Genomic DNA, 22355 nt, shown 5'->3' on the forward strand with positions numbered 1-22355 from the left:
TAAGGATTTGATAAGACTTAAAAAACAAATGAAAATCAAATTCTATTTAATGACTCTTTTGTTTGCTGTAAATAAGTACAATAAATGTTTTTATACTAAGATCATCTACCTCTCTTATGTAAAAGTTATATACAAATAATTCAACGTGACGTATCTTGAGATAAAATATCATTGCAGATAATGATGATACTATCAGCTATAAAAAAAAAAAACTTCAATGAGCGCTCTCCTTAAAGCGGATTATCTCGTGACGTAATACAGTTGTAATTAAGTGTTATTACTATACCGTATAATGAATTACAGACAATTTAAACATTGTATACTTTATCATTCGCACATACTTATAGCTGAACACAAGTTAATCAAGTAGGTAACGAAAACATCACTGTTGTTCTACATAGTATTTTTATTCCAACGAATTCTATGGGTGTAAATTTTTTTATACCCTTTTTTATGTCGCTGGAACAACGCATTGTGCTGGTACACCGAAATATCCACTAAAAAACCAGCGGGGTACCCTCACTGTCTCTTCGACGGGTATACATGTATTATATACATGTATTTTAGCATACACAATATAATTATATCATCATGAGTCACATATAATTCAGATAATCAAAACCTATTTTTGGAATATCAATGAAACATTATCATTTAAATATCACCAATAAAAGTTAATACTGATAGCAAATTTTAATCATTACATAGTATAAAACAAAGTCTTTTACCGCTCTCTGTCCCTGTGTATGCTTAGATCTTTAAAATTACACAACGGATTTTGATGCAGTTTTTTTTAATAGATAGATCGATTCAAGAGGAAGTCTTATATGTATAAAACATGCCTGAGGTTTCTAAAGTGATGTCGTAAATAAACACATTTTTTGCGCTTACATTGCAAACGCTGGCTGAACCCTACGTGACAGATAAGAATCCGTTCAGTGCTTTAGCTGCGAAAGTGTAACAGACAGACAGACAAAGTTACTTTATTATTTATAATATTAGTATAAATATATAAATAATTGTTTGTTGTTTTTAGCGAAATCAAGCAATTAGTATATATTTATCCGAATGACATTGGATTTGTACAAATTTCGACGGTGATAGGGTCTTATGCAAGTCTATCTGGGTAGGTATTATCCATTCAATATTCTACCGCCAAGCAAGCAATACATCGCTCAAGAATGTATGTATGGATGTATGCTTTTTTATGAGTAGTCCGTATTGATCTCCACAAATTACCGAGCCAAGGTAATAGAACATATAAATTTATGGACACGACTTCTAAGATGAAATCCTGGTACGGAGATTTAATATATGAGTGGATGGTACCTACAAGTCGGGCTTACACAAAGCCCTATCACAAACTAAGCAATCTCAATAGGACGAGTAAAAATTTGCCGTATAAACGACAAAAATCTTTTTAATATTGAAAGTAAAATGCCTTCGATGCCTACGTGCACGAGCACACGTTGCCAATCCAACTAATAAATAAATTGATCGAATTATTTAATAAACACCAAAACACTAGTACTATAAATAGGTGGTCGAACATTGTGCAAGCCTGACCGGTGCCACATATTCTACCGACAAACAGTTACATTAACAGCCTGTAAATTTTCCACTGCTGGGTTAAGGCCTCCTCTTCCTTTGAGAAGGTTTGGAGCATATTCCACCACGCTGCTCCAATGCGGGTTGGTGGATACACATGTTTGAATTTCGTTGAAAATAGACACATGCAGGTTTCCTCACGATTTTTTCCTTCACCGCCGAGCACGACATGAATTACAAACACAAATTAAGCACATGAAAATTCAGTGGTGCTTGCCTGGGTTTGAACCCGTAATCATCGGTTAAGGAGCATGCGTTCTAACCACTGGACCATATCGGCTCAACAGAACTGTATCGGACAAACAGTACTGTACTCAGTATTGTTGTGTTCCAGTTTGAATATTGAATGAGCCCGTGTAACTACAAGTACAACGTACCATAGTTTTGGACAAGGTTAGAGGCTTCAAATTCTTAGAATACATAACATATTTTTTACAACATAATTGTATACGACACGTAATCTAAGGGACTATAAGTAACGTCCACTTTTTGATATTATTATTACAGTAAATTCCGTTAATTCAAATAAAGATCGAAAACTCGAAACAAAATTACTATAAAAAACAAAAAGTACCTAGTTAAGTGTCAATAGCGCATTGGTTTACGTTGTAAAAAGTCACAGGTTTGATCCTGACCGTTTTCTAGTAGCAGTATGTACAATCACAAAACTTTGAAAATTACGTTCATGATAAGAAATGATGGCATAAAGTAAATTTTAATTATCTTCATAATTATTTAGTTATTCTTGATGTCTTACTACACAGTAGCACTGTAATCAGAGATAAGACCACACGGTAATAAATTATAAGCAGGAAAATACTAGATGCATGAAGAATTTGAAATAGAAACAAAAATTAGAATTTGTACAAACAATGTAATCATTGTAGGCGTCAATTTTATATGCACAGATAACGTGACCACGCATAGAGCGAGAAACGAGAGAGAGATACAATTTTAATAACATTATAATTAATATCTGGGGATATTAACTATATACTCCTAACAAATGGTCACTTTATCGCAATCGAATCGAAAAGGTACGTTCTGTATCCTATTCCAATGGAAGTAGAAAAAAAGATAAACAAACCTTAGATTAACGTACTTCGTGCGATTTGCTAATAATTCAGCTTACTATTAAACTTAACTGCTTTTTTACACTTTAATTTTACTCACAAAATTCCGATAACAGATACGTCGACGTTCAAAACGCCATTTTTTCACAAATCTATAATGAATACCATTCATTTATCAAGCTCTCGACCAATGAGATCGCGTCAATTTGTTGTCAAATGTTGTTTATTTGGCTTTTTTCCTGTTATGGTTGGTATAGCGTTTACGTCGATCTATTCTACAGACGCAACGTTCCCGTTGCGTTTCGGCGAAGGTATATATTTTTATTTGTTGAAAATTTGAGGATTATTATAATTATTAGTCTTTGATCGATACACGGTGTTCATATGCAATAAATGTCCATTTGCAAAGAAGTGATAGATTGCAAACGACATCTTCATTGTTTCAGAACAATACAAACTTGTTTTGTTTACTAGCGATTTTTTTCCCTTTGGTTATAGTAATAGATTACGACGCAAGACCATTTTTTTTACGTCGCTTTATCGTTAACGTTGAGCTTGAATTCATCCATTCGGTTTTGGTCCATCAGGTCTTTGAAGTAATCCATACCATTATTTCGTCATTACAGCTGATGCAATTTTGATATCGTCAATATTGTGACAATAGAGGCGTGGCTGAGTGTGCACTGCGGGCGGTTCTAGTGTCACTGTCTATAACTGGATGTGACACCATCTAATCCACTTAGGTCATTAATCATAAACTTGGCCTGATTAAAAACGTTGTTATAGGTGTGACAAGGTCAACCTTTATGTTTATAGTGGTTTAAAGTTCCAATAAACATAACGTTAGCTTTATTTCTTCAGATGTTTTGAACGAATAGTTTATTTTTTCCTGACTGTCAATACACCGATCCATTGTTGTCTTAGTTTCGAGCGTGATAAAGATTCTTAAGATATAACTAGTGACTTTTTAGTTGAATACACATTTTATAGCGAGAATATCGAAGGAAAATAACATGAGGAAACCTGCACGTCATGGGTGAGAATCTGCCACGTGTATGCATCAACCCATATTGGAGCAGTGCCTTGGAGTAGCTCTAAGCCTTCTCCTCAAAAATAGAGGAGTGGCCTTTGCCCAGCTGTGGGACGTTAAAAGACTGTTACTTTTATACATTTTTGACTTATTTGACAATATATATAACACGAACAATATATACGCGCTCACATAACGAGTATTAAAACAATTATAAGATAAAGAATAAGTGTTACCTCAATTGTAGGTGATAACTGCATGTATTTAACATAGTAATAGACAGAATAGGAAAAAAACAAATCATAACTGAATGTGAAACTACCCTATAAATAAATATGTTGTCATCAATACTAGTAATAATATTACTAATATTATAATGAGAATTCGACGAAATTTGGTTATACCTAATACCTGACAGCCAACCCCTAAAATGTAACCAGCCGCGGGAGACAAATATTTGACTATATATCCAACAAATTTAACCTACCTAACTTATTCAAGGAACTTTTTATTTCAAATGCAAAGATTTTCCACGAACCGAAAACATATTTCCTCCTTAAGCTTGTTTACGAAATTTCGCAATGATAAAACGTCTCAACGAAGTTCTTGTTTACTTGTCTTCGATCTACGGTCTCGTCACAGCATTGTAATTTCATGCATATATTTTATTTGAATTTAAAGTAATTCTAAACTTAAATAATTGTGGTTAGCTCCTTGGCTCCGTCAGTCTCCTCATACGATATCTCATTCGCGGTCGGTGTTATTTATCACTGTTAATTGAATGATTTACGACGTTCCTTGCGTGTTTTAGATCGTGTTTCACATTTTCATGTACTCGTGTGAATAAAAATTGTACCTTTGACGTACATCATTTGCGTCCAAGTCTCAGATCTGTGACCTTCGCGAATGGACGATTTACTAAACTATACTTTAGTATGTCATCCAATCCAACTAATGCCAAATATTTACATTTAACTAAACTTTGACAGGACTAAATTTTCCATTACCAAAAGTATGCTATCTCTTTCTAATTTGTGGAGTTAAAAAGTATAGCAAGATAGGAAGTTTAAAACTTGTGTCTCGTCGAATTAGAGACACCCTTAACACGTTTGTCACGCTAAGATCGTACATGCGGCTCTTTTTCGGCTGAGTCTCAATAGTTGGAACTCAACCGGTAATAAGTCTTAATAATGATCACTGAAAAGTGTTTGAACCATTTAGATAAATAACTAGCTGAACCTACGCTTTTACCAGCGCGGAATTTATCAGTATAAATCTTTACCTATAGCGCACAAACACGCCTTGACTCTGGGACTCAAACTATATCCACATCATTTCATTTAAATCAGTTTAGCGGTTTAAGATTGAATTGGTAGCAGAGAGATTTACTTTTGCGCTTATAATATATGTATAGATGTTCGCGTAATAGTTTTTCTTTTAGCTTAATATTATACTTTAAAGGATTGTTAAACAGCTTACATACTTGTAATAACGAAATTCAACAATTGTTATTGAAATCTAGTAAGCATTTCAATTAGAAAAAGAACTTTTTAGGTAAAAGAAGAAACATAAACAGCATTTATTTTGCTATAATTAATAATCGTTTAGTCACACGACATCTTAATTATATTTATAGACAACAAAACTGCGTTACGAAAAATAATAATAAAAAAAAAACAACATATGTTTTAATAAATTACCTTTCGTTATAAAAGTCGGTGCGATGAAATTACGTCAATAAATAACACATAAAAAATCATAACGAGTTCAGATATTAAAAGAGACTATTTATGTATCCTTTCAGTTGTAGATTACTAATAGAACGGAATTTCATGAATTCTATAAGAAAAGATCAAAAAATATTTTTTCAATACTCGGTGCTATTGAATAAAACAGTTCATTGGTCAGTTATTGTTAATACAAAGTATATACCTAATGTATGAAAACAAATCCTTATATCTTTGTGATTTATAACACAATACTATATAATTTATGTAAAATGATAACATTTTAGAAAATCACAAACCAAAGTTCCGTCATGACGCCATTGTCAATAATGAGGCAACGACCTCAAGTGTAATGAACGAACATTAAAAAAAAAACATAGCAACGACGTCTTATTAACGCGATTAGTTTGGCAAACAGCATAGGCCTCTAACATAGAGATTAAGAAAAATAATTATATATATATAACATTGTATATTTCTTATCTTTGATTATTATTAATATGTATCTATACGTAGAATGTCAAAGCTGAAAACGCGTTGAAATAAATAGTGTCCAACAGTTACCCACTACCCATTACACGCATAGTAAAGTAATCGGACGTTGAGCGACTATCAAGCGTACCTGACACGCACACAAAGATAACGAAATTAGCTCATTTGTTTTAGTTATTTTGTAGAGCGACGTTCTATCTTGGCATATAAATAATAAATAATCAGATTTTTTAATATACATGTTTCTCATTCGTATGTCTGTTAGTAATCGTGTATAAAAACTTTTGAACTCAAGACGATGGTGTATCTGTAGACAAATCATTTATAAATGATATAATAATAAATTAAATTGGAGCAAAGATAACAGAATATAATCTGGATCCGATAAAAGATGCTGTAGTCGAATTACTACTGAACTGACTGTAGGCAAAAAGAGATGACCCGATTCGACTTAAAAGGGACCAACGTTATAAATAATCATATAAAAGAAAATAGACGTGACTGTCCTTGCGTTATTGCAAGTTTGAGGCCAACAACCTACATTCATAATAAATGAGAGATCTCGTTCGCAGCAATGAATCACGGGCATCGGTTTTCAGACAATCTGTGACAACGCTTTTGTACCTTTCGGATGCAAAAGATTGTTTTAAACTATAATAATAAAAACAATACGACTCATCAAAAACGAATTCTTGACTTATCCAATCATTCAATTATTTTTTAAGATTTGGTTGAGCTTCTTTGACAATACTAATTTAAGTATTAAAAATATATATATTATCTATAATTAATAATTAAGTGAAACGATTTATAGCAAAGTATTATGCGGCGCAAGCGCACTGTAAACAGAGCTGCCGTTCGCGGTCCAAGAGCCGTTAAACCAAACCGAAGCTTTGATGTATTGAGCGACTCTGGCGTCGTTCGTTCAAACATGCACGAGTGGTTTTCTCTTTCGATTCGGCATCCATTCAAGGTCACGACTATTTTCTATAGTCTTTCACGTGATTATTAGCCACTGTTTTTTTTATAGAAAATACGTTTCAGTTGCTAAGAAATTCTTCTGTGAAATGTATTTTTAGTATTAAATATTCTCAGATAATATTTCAGTTTTATAGTGTTTTCTGTCGATCATTTTATTTATATTAATATATATTTAATACATCAACATGTCATATCAAATTTAATATATCTCGATCTGAAGTCGAGAGCTATAATCAAAGCGAGAGGTTAAGAGGGTGTGGAGGACGTCATGACCTATATAGGCGTAATGACGCCCGGAGGGATCGGATACGACGCGAACGAGGCAAACTTTTGCGACTGAGTACAGCTCTAAAATCCAAACTGGTGAATAAAAAAAATTCTGAAAGGCTTTAAATTGCAAACTTTGACGATCTCATTGAAATAAACAGTGCCGACCTTTTTAGAATAAGCTAAAAGGTCAGCTTTTTGAAATTAAGGCCATTTCGCTCGTGGTAGCAAGTAAATAGGTCAAACTTGTCTATTACGAGTACAACACTTAAGGGACGCTATTTCTATAGCTTTTGAAATGGATTTGATAATTTTTAATAGAGATGTTATGCATTTTAATGAAATCCAAATTAATTTAAATATCTATATTAATAAAGAGTATTCGCCAATTTTTATTGGGAATAAACTTTAATGTTCTTCTTTGGACAACCAATTGCCAGTTAATATCCCACTGTTGGGCATAGGATTCCTTTCCTCATGAGGAAAAAAGTTGCAACTCATCCAATCAACCACACTTTTTAGTGTGGTTTCTCTGTAGTACGCTTTGCATAAGCACTAAGCAAAAAGTTTAGATTGACATTCCCCTGGACCATATCCGATTTTATGTTCACGCTGAAATCGAATACAATCCTATCTAAGTTTAACTTACAGATCCTACTTCAGAAGCTGTTATCTCGGAGAAAATAAGTCTGTTAAAGTAAGATTGATACGAAAAAAAAACAACGCACGAAAATGTATCCTTCACCGTATAAATATTATATAAGCCAATAAACAAACAAACACATAAACATTTATAATGCTATTAATAATCTATGCTAATATTATAAATGCGAAAGTAACTCTGTCTGTCTGTCTGTTGATCTTTCGCGGTCAAACTACTGATCCGAATTTGATTAAACTTGGTATGAAGTAAGACTCCAAGGAGGGACAAAGGCTATTTTATTCCTAAAGCCATTCCTTAAAACGCGATCGACTTCTTGCGGACTATATCTGTTATTTATAATTTAAATGAGTTCAATTGATAATTTTAGATTTCTCGTCGGAAAAATAAGCAAGAAATAGTTATTTATATTACAATGAGACTATTTTCCGCGATCTCTATAAATTCACTAACAACTCGCACAAAGTAAATATGTATAAATGAATTCGCTACGCGTGGGCAGAAAAGCTGTATGATATGATATCTGTAAACTATAACTCGTTTGAGTTTTGAAATGCATAGTGGCGTTAATACGTGATATTAATTTTCATTGAAGGATTCATGAACTATTCTTTAATATCAACAATCAATAGGTTTTATTAGTATTCAACATTCTTAACTAAAATTATCCTGAACTTTAAAACACTTATAGACATAAATACAAATAATGAAAAGATAAGGTACAAGGTACAGAAAACAAGTGGAAATATGTGAGATTTAAAAACATAGAAGCTTATAATGTGACTAGAGGTCATCTAATTATATCTCGTGTGAAAACTGATAAAAAACTGTATTAACAACAACAACTGTACACAGATAAAGATGAGTAGATAATCACTTATCCGATAAACACAGATTAAAATCATCTCCACGATGGAAAGGCAATTTCTGACAGTGAGAGCGAGAAAGATACATTATAGAAATAATATGCTTTATTGTACACCACAAACATATAAACTTACAATTTCGATAACATAAAACTATATAAGAGGCACAGTAAGACGGTCTTATCACCTAAACAGCTATCTCTTCCAGACCATTAAATGAATCTTAGATATCTTTGTACACGAAATTCGATCGCAATGAAATCGTAAATCATTTTTAACCGAAACGAACATTACGCAATGATCGCATTATCAAAACGGCACAGGTCGATTCGGAGTTAAAAAAAAAGAGTAATATTTTAAAATAGTTGGCGTGTGACGGGAGCCAAAGAGAATACTGAATGCGGATATCGAGGCGTTCGTAAAAGAGCCAACGATAAGTGTCCTTGAGATGGTATCAGTTTCGAAACTGTACAAAGAAAAAGAATTGAACGAACGCTCGACACTACAAAAAACCATTGAGCGCGTGCTTTCCCGGTAGATATATTTTTTTTATTATACTCGAGGGAGACACGAATCGTTTGTACTTATCAACAAAAGGACTAGCAACTTTTTTACTCAAGTAAAAACTTAAATAAATTCTATGCTCTAGCCTGTAACTAAATTTGAAAAAAAGATTCAATCGTTTATTAAACTTATACTAATTGAGGGACATACTTTTTAATATTTTTATATACATAGAGTAAATTATACTCCCGTCGTCAACATAGAAATATTACAGACTTGAATTACATAATAAGTCGTAACATGGGCGTCGTCTCTTGAGAGCAATTCGAGTTTATTAAAGCTAGAAATGAGAATAATATGGAATGAGCGAGTTTAGCACGTTCATCCTTTCTGTATTCACGTTATAAAAAAACTAGGTCATGGCAATGTTAAGGATGTAAGTTGTTAAGAATCTCAAAAACTTTATGAGTTGGAGAGGGAATTAATTTACTTACTGATAAAAAAGATTTTTTTTGTAAATAATCGGAACTTTTAAATCTACTTTAACAACAGTTACGATAACAATAAGTTATCAGCTCCTCACGCGATACTATAGTAAAGAAAATAAATAAAAACGTTAAATTCTCAGTCCTAACATGAAATAAAATACCTTAGAAATTGTGACACGCAAACCGCGAACGAACCTCGACAACATTATTTTAAATATTCATGCGTTGAACCTCAGTTTCGTGAAAGACTGTAAGAAATAAAACATGTAAAAATTTTAGCATTAATTTATGTTCCTCTAACAGTTTTTTAGTAATTTATTGTGTATTTTGATTATAATATTATATTCGATTTAAGTAAAAAACGATGCGTTCATTTTTAAGAAACCTATTCTTGGAGGTTATTCCACCACGCTGCTAATTCAGATCGGTGATTTTCTCGGTAATCTCAATATCATGAAAAATCATTCTTGCTTGTCTAGATTTTAACAGTCTCCTGTTTAGATTAGTATTCTAACTATTTGGCAATCTCAGTTATATTCTATAAATAACATTAATATATCTCTTATTTATATAGATCTTCGAACAATAACATCCAATATATTCATATTTGACAAACAGATTTAGCGCAAACATTTCAAATCTAAAGTATCCATAAGACTAAAAAATACAACGCATCGATGTCAAATAATGTAGAAAAAATATTAAAATAACAATTGTAGTCTGTACGTCGGTTAAAAAGAAACGCAAGGACAAAAATCAAGCGGCAATACGTGACACGAGTGTATTAAGGCATTTGCTTTGCGCAAAAAGTACAGGAAGAGCTCCGGTTACGCTCGAGCGCGCACCGATCGAACATGTAATGGAGAATTTTATCAAGCTTTTTATTCGGCCCTTCGACCTTTAGTCGATTAATAGAAATGGATTTCAAATGTTTTTTTTTTTTAAGTAATCGTTTGCATACGTACAGCATCACGCTCACCCAAAGATAATTGACTAAGACTGCACATGGACACACATCTGCAACACTGGGGGCGTTACAGGTTGCCAGCCTTTGAGGGATGAGAAGGCTCTTTTTTTACAGATTAGGTAAAAATAAATCTCGTCATGGAGGATAAAAATGAATACTATCCCGATATACTTGCTTGAAAACATATTGACGTGAGACATGTCTGTTGTAGGCTTTAAAGTCTTGAAACAAAATTTACACTAAACAACAGTGAAAATAAAAAAAGAATTGAAGAATTAAAACGATAACATGCCAACGTTTCTCTTTTTAATGAATTCGCTTGCATTGGCGAAATGCCAAAACCATGGAATGAAGAAGGAGGCCCTATTAATACTGGTCGTTCACTGGAAAGTGACATTTTCGCTAAATAACAGATAGCACCGTGTCGTGACACGAACTCTTGACTGCGATCCAGTTCAAACTGGCTGATAATGATAATGAAAACACTGTGACATTAACGCATACGTCGAGAAAGAATTAATTTTACAACGATTTGTCCGATTAAAATAGCGGATGACTTAGTGATACTTAATATAAGTATACAAGTTTAGAAGCGGAACCCAATTCATTGTTTATCAGCCAACAAACAAGCGGATAAACAGATACCTAAAATGCCGACAATGCATTGAAAATTCCCTTTGGCTTTGCCAATGTCCATGGGCGGCGGTAATCAAGTAACGTCCGATGGTTCGTCCTATATCATCCATTCGTCCTATATCATGAAAAAAAAACATGATAAGCATATATTTTTTCCCGTTTTTCTGAAATATGGGTTAAGTATACCCAAACCTGTAGAATGAATTTTAAATCTTCTAAATCGGTCTGGCCATTTCCAAATAATCAGTAAAATTAAAAACAAAACACAAGCTGCGTTCTTTTTTTTTAAATCAGTTTAAAATAAGTGTCGCTGTATCGTTTTAATTAAATCGGTTAAAGAAACTACAGAGGAAATAGTCACTTCTATAACCATCCGGTGCGGCGGGTTGAATTGACGCTGTTTATTACCGTTTCTCGGAGATAAACTGCTTAACTCTAAATAGGTGTCGCAGTCTTGGCGTCGTTGAATAAGTTACAATACGACACCTTTTTATTCTATAATAACATTACTTCGAAACATTCCACTCGAAAATAGACCAGATAATTGAGAGATAGGAAATTGACAACACCGTAGACACTATAAATCTGTGGTATGCTGAAGACGACTATTAATCGTATTCATGTCAACAAGTGATACAGCATTACGGACTCTGTAGCAGAGCATGAGAGCCTAATTCACGTTTTGATATGATAGATCAAAACATTATTCAATTGCGAGCAATAGTGGACTTTATAACGTTGAATCAGAGTTTAAAATAGATAATAAACTCTATGACGCAGATTCAGCCAGGACAGACTCGAGCAATTTGCCTATTGCCGAGTTCAATTATCGCCCCCCGCACTCATTACTGAATTAAGGCGAGAGCGACTGTAAATTTTGTGTCGCCTCTGCAATTCTACTAAATTGAGAGGATGTTTTATATATGGGAGGATTTAACTAAAATATATGTATTAGATGACGAATGAATTAGCATATGATGGATCAATGGAAACATTAAATGATATGTCACTTAAAACCACGGGTTCAAGCAATAATACAAGACCATTAACAGCCTATGAATATCTATTTAAAGTATGAATTTTTGATTCATCAATCAATAATCTACTGTGGATTGCCGACTTGACTTGCCGACTGTAGTGCGGACTTAATTTCTTCATTCAACGAGCTCAGCGCGTTGGAATTACTAATCACTTGCAGTAAATAAATTAAAAGATCTTTTTATATTCAATTCATAAAGTTCGAACAATGCGTAATTAAACCGTCTTATACATTTAATAAAGCCCGGAGTTAATATGATACATATACAACATATGGGTAGATTCATAAAGATTAATCTAAGTACAGCAAGAATACGAGATAAATAACATTTTAAAGACGAAAATTAAAACTCATTTCAGTCGATAAGTTGTTACAGCTGTTGCTAAAAATGTCTCGGCTGTTATCATTGCAAATATTGTTCAAAGATAAGACCGACTGCTATGCTACGGTTGGAGATTAAAAAGTGTGACTCAAGAGCATAGAGACACAAAAATATGTATATTAATTTTGATTTAATCAATAACTGACGTTTAGTTAAATTTATATTTAAACTTACCCGGCATGAAGTGTAGTAAGGCGGCGGTGATGGGGTAGAGGCTGGGGCTGTAAGTGATGTCAGGGCAGGCGTAGCCGAGCACAGAGACGACTCTGTCGGCGACCGCCCGGCCCTTGCGGGTCAGGTGGTAGCCCAGACAGTGGGTCGCCTCCACGAACGGCGGGAGCATGATCGGCTTGTCCGGCAGCTCAACTGTACCGAAAACCTGCAACAATATATCATAAACCATTAAATTAATTGAAGATTTAACTAATTTAGGTGATGGTACAAAAATACCCAATATTTTTTTTTCTCTCTGTGTGCAGAACAAAAGCGACGTTTTTGCTTTTTAATAATTAATTTTAGACAAACTGGGTTTCATTTGCGAATAAAAAACAGCGTGAATGGTATTAACTGGCTGTCCCGACAGCCGTTGTCCTGTCTTCGTTAGAAATATTCAATTCGAACTGGAACGAATAATAAAAAAAGGAAACCCGTTTAAACTGCTAATACGGCATAAATGCTCGTTTGTGAAGATGTAAAATATTCTGCGTAATATGCCGTAAAAACATTCAAAAAATTATTAGAAAACTTTAAAAAAAATATACGAAGTCGGTAAAGTTATTGCGTGACCAAGAGAAATGTCGAATCATTTATATAGATTACATTTTTTTTTAATATTATTTGGGAAATTATAAGACGTTATTAATTTAATCAAATCCACTTAATAAGAAGTAGGGACAAAGTTAATTAATTTTTATCATACTATTCGATTGAAAAGAAAACTTCCTAGTAACATAGTATTATACAAGTACATACATAATATTACGTTCGAAATGGTCACGTTAAGTTTCCCTCCGTCCTGTATTGTGAAAGACTGATTATAAACTTTGAGTGGTGCGGTGCAGTTACACGAATCGAGCGAAGTAGTTCTTAACATTTACGAACTTGGAAGAATTTTAATTCCGACTCTGTGCCAAATAACTTATTTAATTAATACTTAATGATGGAATATTTTTTTTCAAGAACATTCCCGAGGAATGAAGGAAATGTATTTAAAGTCAATTATTTTTTTTTAGTATTAAAGGAAATTAATCATTCAAATATTTTAGCTTTCGAAACTATTACTTGCTATCTATGTATTATTTGATTGAAACGTAAATAATAATTATATTCATTGGTGTTTAATTTCCAAAAATATTCGTGAAAAAATATTATTTTAATTCAATTTATTAAAAAAAAAAAAAACACAAATTATTGAATTAAGTGGCATTGCTGGAACCAGAAGCGGACTTAATATATTCAAATTACTTTCCTTTATAATTATATAGATATATTATTAAGCACTTATCGATTGTCAAATAAAAACCAATCCCCGGTTCAGCAAAAAAAAAAATAAACTGAAAATCTGACCTTAATTAGCGGCAAGAAAACCTCGGTGGGGATTTTTTTTTTTTTTGTCAACAGTCAACCTTTTAGGTTAACCAGAAATACGGAAAAACGGTAATACAACTATTAAGATAATGTATTAATTATTTACTAAAAAGTAATATAAATGATTAATACTTATTACCTAATAAAAATTTATTTACTACTGATTTACATAAAAATCCTCCGTACGAATGGCTTTACCTATAAATTTTAAGGAGTTTTGTTATTACTTAAATGTTTTTTATAGCAAAGGCGGACGAGCAAATGGCCACGGCACATAGACAAATTTAAATTTAATTTTCATCGCCCCACTAACTTTGGGATTGAGTTCTAATGTCCCTTGATCCTTTAGTTACAAACTTTCTCACTCAACCCTCAAACTGGAGCAAAACACACAATATTGCCGCTTATTGGTCAATTAATAAATTTTGTCAGAGAGATAATATTATTTAACTAAACACCGCTAATCAAGTTTCGAAAAACCGTCACAGTATATACATATATAATGAGTACTGAACGTACACGAGCTAGTAATTCCCCGTTGAATTGTAATTCTTATGCTCTGAACGAAGGATGAATCATTTCTCCTGTGACCAATACAGGCAAAAAAAAAACATTATAAGTAATATTTATAATCACTGTGTTAAAAAAATATATATATATATATTTTTGAGCTCGGGGTTTATTTACATGTCTAGTCACTGCGATATTCCGGTAGTTTAATGATAAAATCATGAGATATTGAAAATATTCAATTATACAAACAATACTCTACAGTTTAAATATAAAAAACAACAAAATATTTCAATAATCTTCAGTAGTAGCAAATGGACGTTAAATGTCACAAAGCACCGTCTATATCCACTTAAAACTGTAATAATAATAATACATATTCTACTACTTAACTATTCGTTATCTCGATTTAAATCATTGCACGTAGGTAAAAGTCCTCTGTTCTAGAGTACAGTGAGATTATTACAGCACAGTGTTCAAGCAAGAGTTAGGTGTATTCCATCTTCATCGAGCACAAATGAATTATGACCCCAATTCGAAGACACATCACACATGAGAAGTAAGCATTGGTCCATATTTGAACCCCAAATCTTCAGCTCGGAATCACGTGTTCCATCCACTGAGCTAACTCGGTTCACACGTATCCGATTAAAAAAATAAAATCGTGCCATGTATCAATTTCGTAAATAGTTTAAGTAAATACATTTAAATCTTTTATCCAATTTGCCGCTGACATATTTGCAAGTCAACTCGTGATTATCCACTTTACGGACAAGGCCGGCCGCGTTGGTACACTCATATAAATTATACATTTTGTCTATAAAACCATACCTACACATGAATATGGTAAATCGAAAATAATTTATATAAATTATTTAATAATTAGCTGCCTAACATGACTGATATTAAAAAAAAAGTAATTCGACTTTAGAAATTCTAAAAAATTAGACTTAGCAGCTGCGTCTGTTAAAATGGGTCTATAATGAACTCACAATTATAAGCTATCCAAGTACCTACACATTGTGAAGTCTACACAGGACAAAAAAAAAATATTAATTATTAATACGTTATGGAAAATAATTCGAATATCTCAAAAAGTAAAATATATAAAAATTGTAGTTATTATTTAAATAGGTATTTCTTCGTATATCATATAAAGGTAAAATTTATTCAAACTCGCTATATCTCATTTAAATGTTAAATTGTATCCGAAATACTCTACACTTAACGAATATTTTCCATCGTCAAGAGTTGTTCAAACAGACGCTTGAATCAATATTTTCGTTAGCAGTGATAATGAAAATACATTTCGACGTTAACGAGTGTAAAGGAGTTTTTTACACTAAAATCATGTCAATATTTCGTCTTATGAATTTAATAATTCGAGATTTTAAACGTAGAGGTTTGCTTAAAAGTACTTATATACTAAAATGATAAATGTCTACGTCTAGACAATCAATTTGCAGACGGGATGTAAATCAATTAGTATGACTGGATAACTTATAGGCATAGAATTTTCATTGCGTATACGGGTTACAAATTACAATTTCCTCTCGATACATAATACTAACATCATAGATGAAACATATCATTAGAATTTCCGTAACGATACAACAGTCTTGAACACTCTATGAAACAAGACGAAAATTGACGAAAAAATTTAAAATAAACACTCTCACTCAGAGCTATTCTGTAAGGCTAACGTTTAAACTCACTACAGAGTGAAATTTTTAAATTTTTGAAATAATTTTGTGATAAGCGTCACTAGTTTCTAGGCAATGGCTTCGTCCGAGTGTAATTATACACCGTCACAGGTGTACATTTTGACTGAATAATAATTAACTTATGGGCTATTCCAGACTACAATCTATTTTTGCGCCAATTTTCATTCTGATTCGTTCAGCCATTCTATACTGGTAATGAACAATCAATCCAATGTATAATATTAGTAAGATTGTCTTTAATAGATTATAATATATGAAAATAGCGCATCACAAATCGATTTCCTACATGGAAAATGGTTAAAAAAAATGAAAAAAAAATATATCCCGCTGAGTTTCTTTCGCCGGTTCTTCTCAGGTCCGAGGTGCTAAATTCCGAACCGGTGGTAGATTTTTGACAATCAATAAGCAAGTGCAAACACTTCTATATTGAATAAAGATTTTTGACTTTGACTTTGACTTTGATTTTCACCATTACACGAGTGAGATACGAAGTGAAATCATAAATAACAGGATATCTGATTATAATTTTAAAAACACGCATGCAAAAAAAAAATATATAAAATTATAATCGTATCCGAGTGTCTATTGCATAATGGGTTCGTCGAACGTTAATCTCGGGACAGATAAAGAAAACGTCGTTCCTTAAAACTGCCACGTGTTGCGTAAATTCGAAGGAGCAACGACCGACCACTGTGTTTGTAAACGCGACGAATGATAAATAACATATATACGACCAATAAACGTTTGTCACAGAGACGGGCCTGAACCTGGGTAGCAGCAGCTAATTATATCTGTCAACACAGGATTTGCGAATTCAGATTCATTTAAGAATAATATATGTGTCTATTGCCGTACTTGTTCGTTCTAATGGTCGCGAAATAAATAATGTGATCTGTAGAGCTGTAGGGCTATTCTGTATCAAGAAAATCGAATCTCACCGCAAACACGAGTATGAAATGTCAGAATGGGATATGTGAAATTGAAAATAATAGTTATAAAATTTATAGGATACGCTTACAAAAATGGCGTATCACTGGAAGTCAGCTGTCAACATTTCACGAGTGACACGCGAAGGGAATTCTTACAGAATCGCACTCTTGTTCTGTAAAAATAAATCCAAATCTCACCTCAGAACATGAGCGTGATATGACAGAATCTGATATATGACATCGACTTATAATAATAACATTTAAAACAGACATCAAAATAACGTATCGCAGTAAGTCGGTTGTCAACATTTCACGAGTGAGATACGAAGTGAATTCCTACAGATTCGCACTGCTGTGCGGTTGAGTAAAGCGTTGAAAAAAATAACAAATGTACAATCGTTGGTCGCACCTTATATTTTCTCATAACTTCTATTTAATACTGACACGTCATGTGAAGATATTTTCGTTGTCCTTGTGACATTGGATGTAAATAAATCTTGTTTATTATTTCCAATATAATGAAAACCTACAATAGCAAAACACTTATAATACATATGTATGTAAAACGTAAATACATTTCTAAAACAGTCGTTATATACCTACAAATATTAGAATATACATAAATATCTTTTATTATATTCTTCTATTTTACATATACATAAAAATAAAAACATTATTTCGTTATGTGATCCCCACGCCCCCTGCGTTCGCGCATCGTCCTTCGTATTCAAGGCCGCCTGCAAATGTTTCAAACTTAGGGCTGTCGCATAAAATATCTAGTAAATTAATTTATAACATATATCTTTATTACTTTTTAAAAAGTACTGTTAAGGCAATTATTTTGATGTTTTTCTTTAAATAAATATATTTTACCTATTTTTTAAGAAATTACTAATATTGGTTTTTCCCTATAATTAATTAGGGGTTAAGCTTGTATTAACTGTAAGTACCCTACTGTTTTGTTGTTCTAGCAGCTATATAATTAAACTAAAAACCACTGAGAAGTTACTAGCTTTTTCTTTCATTAAAATTTCAGTGGCAGCTCAAAGTATAGAACGTGGCAGTTGTATTTCCGTGCCTCGGAAAAGACGTCCTACGTCTACTACGTCAGGGAATGGAGAGCGCTCCTGTTTGAGCATACTTGTGCATTATAATTTTCACGCCATGGAAATCGAAAAGGACGTCATTTTTACTTTTCTAAAATTCGTATATTTCAGACAACCATAAATATAATTAATGTCAGTATTTTTTTTTATTTCAACCCTATTAAATTTTCCGAGGATATTTTCGATATGTCGACGAAGACTCATTTGACGATTTAAACATGAAACTAAAACCAGTTTCGGAAGATAATTGTTTCTTTTAACCTTGAGTTAAAAATAAATCATATGAACGGAAATATTTTCATTAAATCATTTTAATAGAGATTTACGAACAAATGAAGTGACAAAAGTCAATAATGAGGCATCTAATTAGATAATATATGTCAATAATGAGGCATCTAATGTTTATTCTTAATTTAAACATATGTAATTTTTTGTATTTCTACATACTGGATAACGAGACCTTTGGCGTATTTTATCTTTTAGTATTTTTTATTTATTTAAGTGTCCTTGCATTTTTTACCAGGCAACATTACAGAATTGATAACCATGCCGTTGGTGTATCTTGTCTTTTGAATTTGTATTTTGTCTTTATTTCATTGTGCCTGCATTTTTCTACCAGGCAGCATCACAAATATAATACAGTTTTAAATGTATTAAGTCCATCAACAGATTCTTGGCAATTGTTCCGACATTGTTACGATAGAGGAACAGACGTAAACATAAACATCTTATATGTACACACGATATATTATGTACATAACAAAGTAAATGTTATAATAGTGAGGTCAATGTTAATCGGACCCGTCGATGCGATCGTTCTAGAAGGGATGATGAGTTATCTATCGTTACTAGAATTTTATGAGAGTCGACTAAATATAAAACAGCTATATATTATATTTATTACACATAGTTAAATCATTCATTGTTAATAGCTTTTAATTCTGTATTCTCCGCATATCATAATCTTAGTGAAGACGGTTTTTTAAACTTGACGTCATAAACTAGTCCATTTATTTTTATTCCTTCCCTTCTATTAAAACTTCTAACACCTAAGCTTCATGAATTACTATATTCATCCTTTCCATTACACACGTCTGTGCCCAGGGGCGGATTATCGATTAGGCAATATTCAGCCTCGACTAGGCGTTCAAAACAGCCCAAAAGGTAAATATTTCTCCAATTTGAGTAGGGATAGGTTTGAATAGGTATACCATATCTTCGTAATGTTATAAATAAACATCGCCAATTAAAAAAAAATACATTGTGATAGATATCATTTATTTTAGGTAACTGGAAAAAGGTAATACGGTCCTCTGCCTGTGGCACTAGGATTGGTTTTCTTTCGCTCAGCACCCACCCGAACACTTCCAATAATGTATGTATTATATTTGTTTGATGTTTGATGAGTCGTCTTAATAGCTCTATCATAAGTCAACTCATTTTTATTATCTACATTTTAGGACGTAAGAATGAAATATACATTTAATTAAAAAAGAAAACAAGAAGAGTTAAAATTGGTGAATTAATAACTAAAGAAGATCAGAATATAAACGTCCAAATTATTCACATTGCAAACTATTTTCCATTATTATGACTTTTAAATAAGCAACAAGCGCAGTAAGCTACAACATAAACGTTAAAAGCTAAAAGAATGATTCAGTCGAATTGATCTTACAATAATAGATATATCAGCTTTCAGTAATTTTACAGTTGCAAATACATTCAACCTTGATGGTGGATAAGTACAGGCGATATTGAGTGGCTCTCAACGAACGTTTGCTGATAATGGCTTTGATCTGGGTGAACATACATACATTACACGCTGTTATTCCATTCGATCAAAATGATACGTAACTAATAAAGAGACAACATAATTAAAATCATTAAAATAAAACGGGGATCAATAACAACTTTAATAAAATTGCGAAATAAACAGGACACAAAAGAAACAGGCTTACAGAACTGCAAAGTAGCGAATATTCTTTTTTTAAATTAATTATTAAAGATTGTTAATGAACATATTTTTTCATTTCAAATAGATCATTGCTAGAACTTCTGAATCGACAAGCGTAATCATCGATTCGGAATCTGGATTCTATCTTGAAAAATAGTAGGTAAGATCTTTTAAAAGAAATACGTTTAATTAGGTTAATTTCTACACGACATCCAACAATTAATATACACATGAAATATTGTCTTATATACATTCTGCTATAGAGGTAAAAGGGTTTTAATAATGTTATTATTTTTAACAAAGAGTAAGTATTTATTTAAGCAAGAAATATTAATCTCGGCGTAAAGTAAAACGGACTTGATAAAAAATATTATTTGAACGGTCCAATGTAATTTTCTTTAACGTAGGGACAATTTATAGAGTCGTGGACAATCAGCACGTGGGCGAAGCGCTAAGGCTCTTAATTAGTGCGGACACAACCTCGACGCGACCTCTTGGCACGGGCAATCAGCGGATAATTGAATAAAGTGGACCGACTATACCGAATTGCAAATTTGATGTGATCTTTATTTAAAAGACTAACATTCGGTAGTTAATTCATTAATGAAGCTATAATTTCATTTAGAGGAAAGGGTTTTGACTAAAGTATATAAAATTGACATTAAACAGGTTAGTCTTAATAAGCAATCGCAAATACCGTAACCAATTGATCTTTTAATAATTATTCGAAAGAGGTCAATGATATACCGGGGCGATATAAAATAAATAATAGCTAAAAATACGATGTTTTTTGCCATGTACCATTGGGTAAATAAATACATTGCCAACGTTATTCCCTCGCGGATAAGATCGATGATACTATTTTCGGCAGAGCGAATACACAAGGCGGATTCCATCTGAAATAACTTCAGCGTTTTACCATCGCAATGTGTGCAGTAAATCGCGGCCGCAGCACGATTGTGAAAAACACTCGTGTTATTATCAGCGATATAAATTTATTACAACATTCGATTATTGAATAAGTCGAGACAACAAGCGCAGAAATAACGTAACAAACAGATCAGCCGAAGTAACGTTCGACCAAAAAAATCGAAACGAAAAAGCGATACCTACTAGTAATCTAAACATAAAATCAAATTATAAAACGTAGGTTTTCTTCGCGTAAACACGTGAGTGACAGTTGAATGAGCAGTTGAACGAGTTACAGTAGCAAAAACAAGGTCTTAGTATGATTTACATATACATAAAGAGCGAGATAGTCTTACTCGGCTCGCGCGTGCATTTTGACACGACGGTATAAAAAACATAGATGTACATTATTTACATGATATTAAAGTATTAAGATAAGATACACGTGAAACGAGAGTATAATGTCAAGAATGAAAAATAGCAGACGCAGACCGAAGAATGGAAAAATAGCCAAAAATAATTATAAAACATATTTCTCGTGCTGTAATTAAATCTTTTATTTATATTCCGTAAAACATAACCAATATCGGGTGGTCGTCATAATTTCTTTATATGAATAGATACTAAATTAACATTTACATGTGTAATGTTTCATGGTCAGACATAATCATACATTTTGTCGTATCTGTACAACAATAACAGATCTGCGATTCTGTAACTTTTTTTTTTATTACGCAAGTATAGACATGTTTTCCGTTCCTTTAGTCATCTTTATCTATTTATTTAGTTATCTATCTTTAATTTGTAATTTGTTTTGTGTGCCTCCATATTTTTAGTAACAGGCACCATCACAATTTAAGGATGAATTATTATTATTATACTTATTTTATCGATGTATGGTATTCATAAGCAATA

At 32.5% G+C, this 22355-nt stretch overlaps 1 protein-coding gene across 8 annotated transcripts in view; it reads right to left on the reverse strand.

Annotated features, from left to right (window-relative positions):
- Positions 1-22355, reverse strand: part of LOC125077215 (GTPase-activating protein skywalker) — a 77569-nt gene that overhangs the window by 25321 nt on the left and 29893 nt on the right. For all 8 annotated transcript variants that reach the window (XM_047689077.1, XM_047689083.1, XM_047689078.1 and 5 more), the window contains exon 4: positions 12896-13100. In XM_047689077.1, coding sequence (XP_047545033.1) covers positions 12896-13100 — 205 coding nt within the window. The remainder of the gene's footprint in view (positions 1-12895; positions 13101-22355) is intronic.

The sequence above is a fragment of the Vanessa atalanta genome, chromosome 3 (assembly GCF_905147765.1).
Source record: "Vanessa atalanta chromosome 3, ilVanAtal1.2, whole genome shotgun sequence".
Classification (NCBI taxonomy): domain Eukaryota; kingdom Metazoa; phylum Arthropoda; class Insecta; order Lepidoptera; family Nymphalidae; genus Vanessa; species Vanessa atalanta.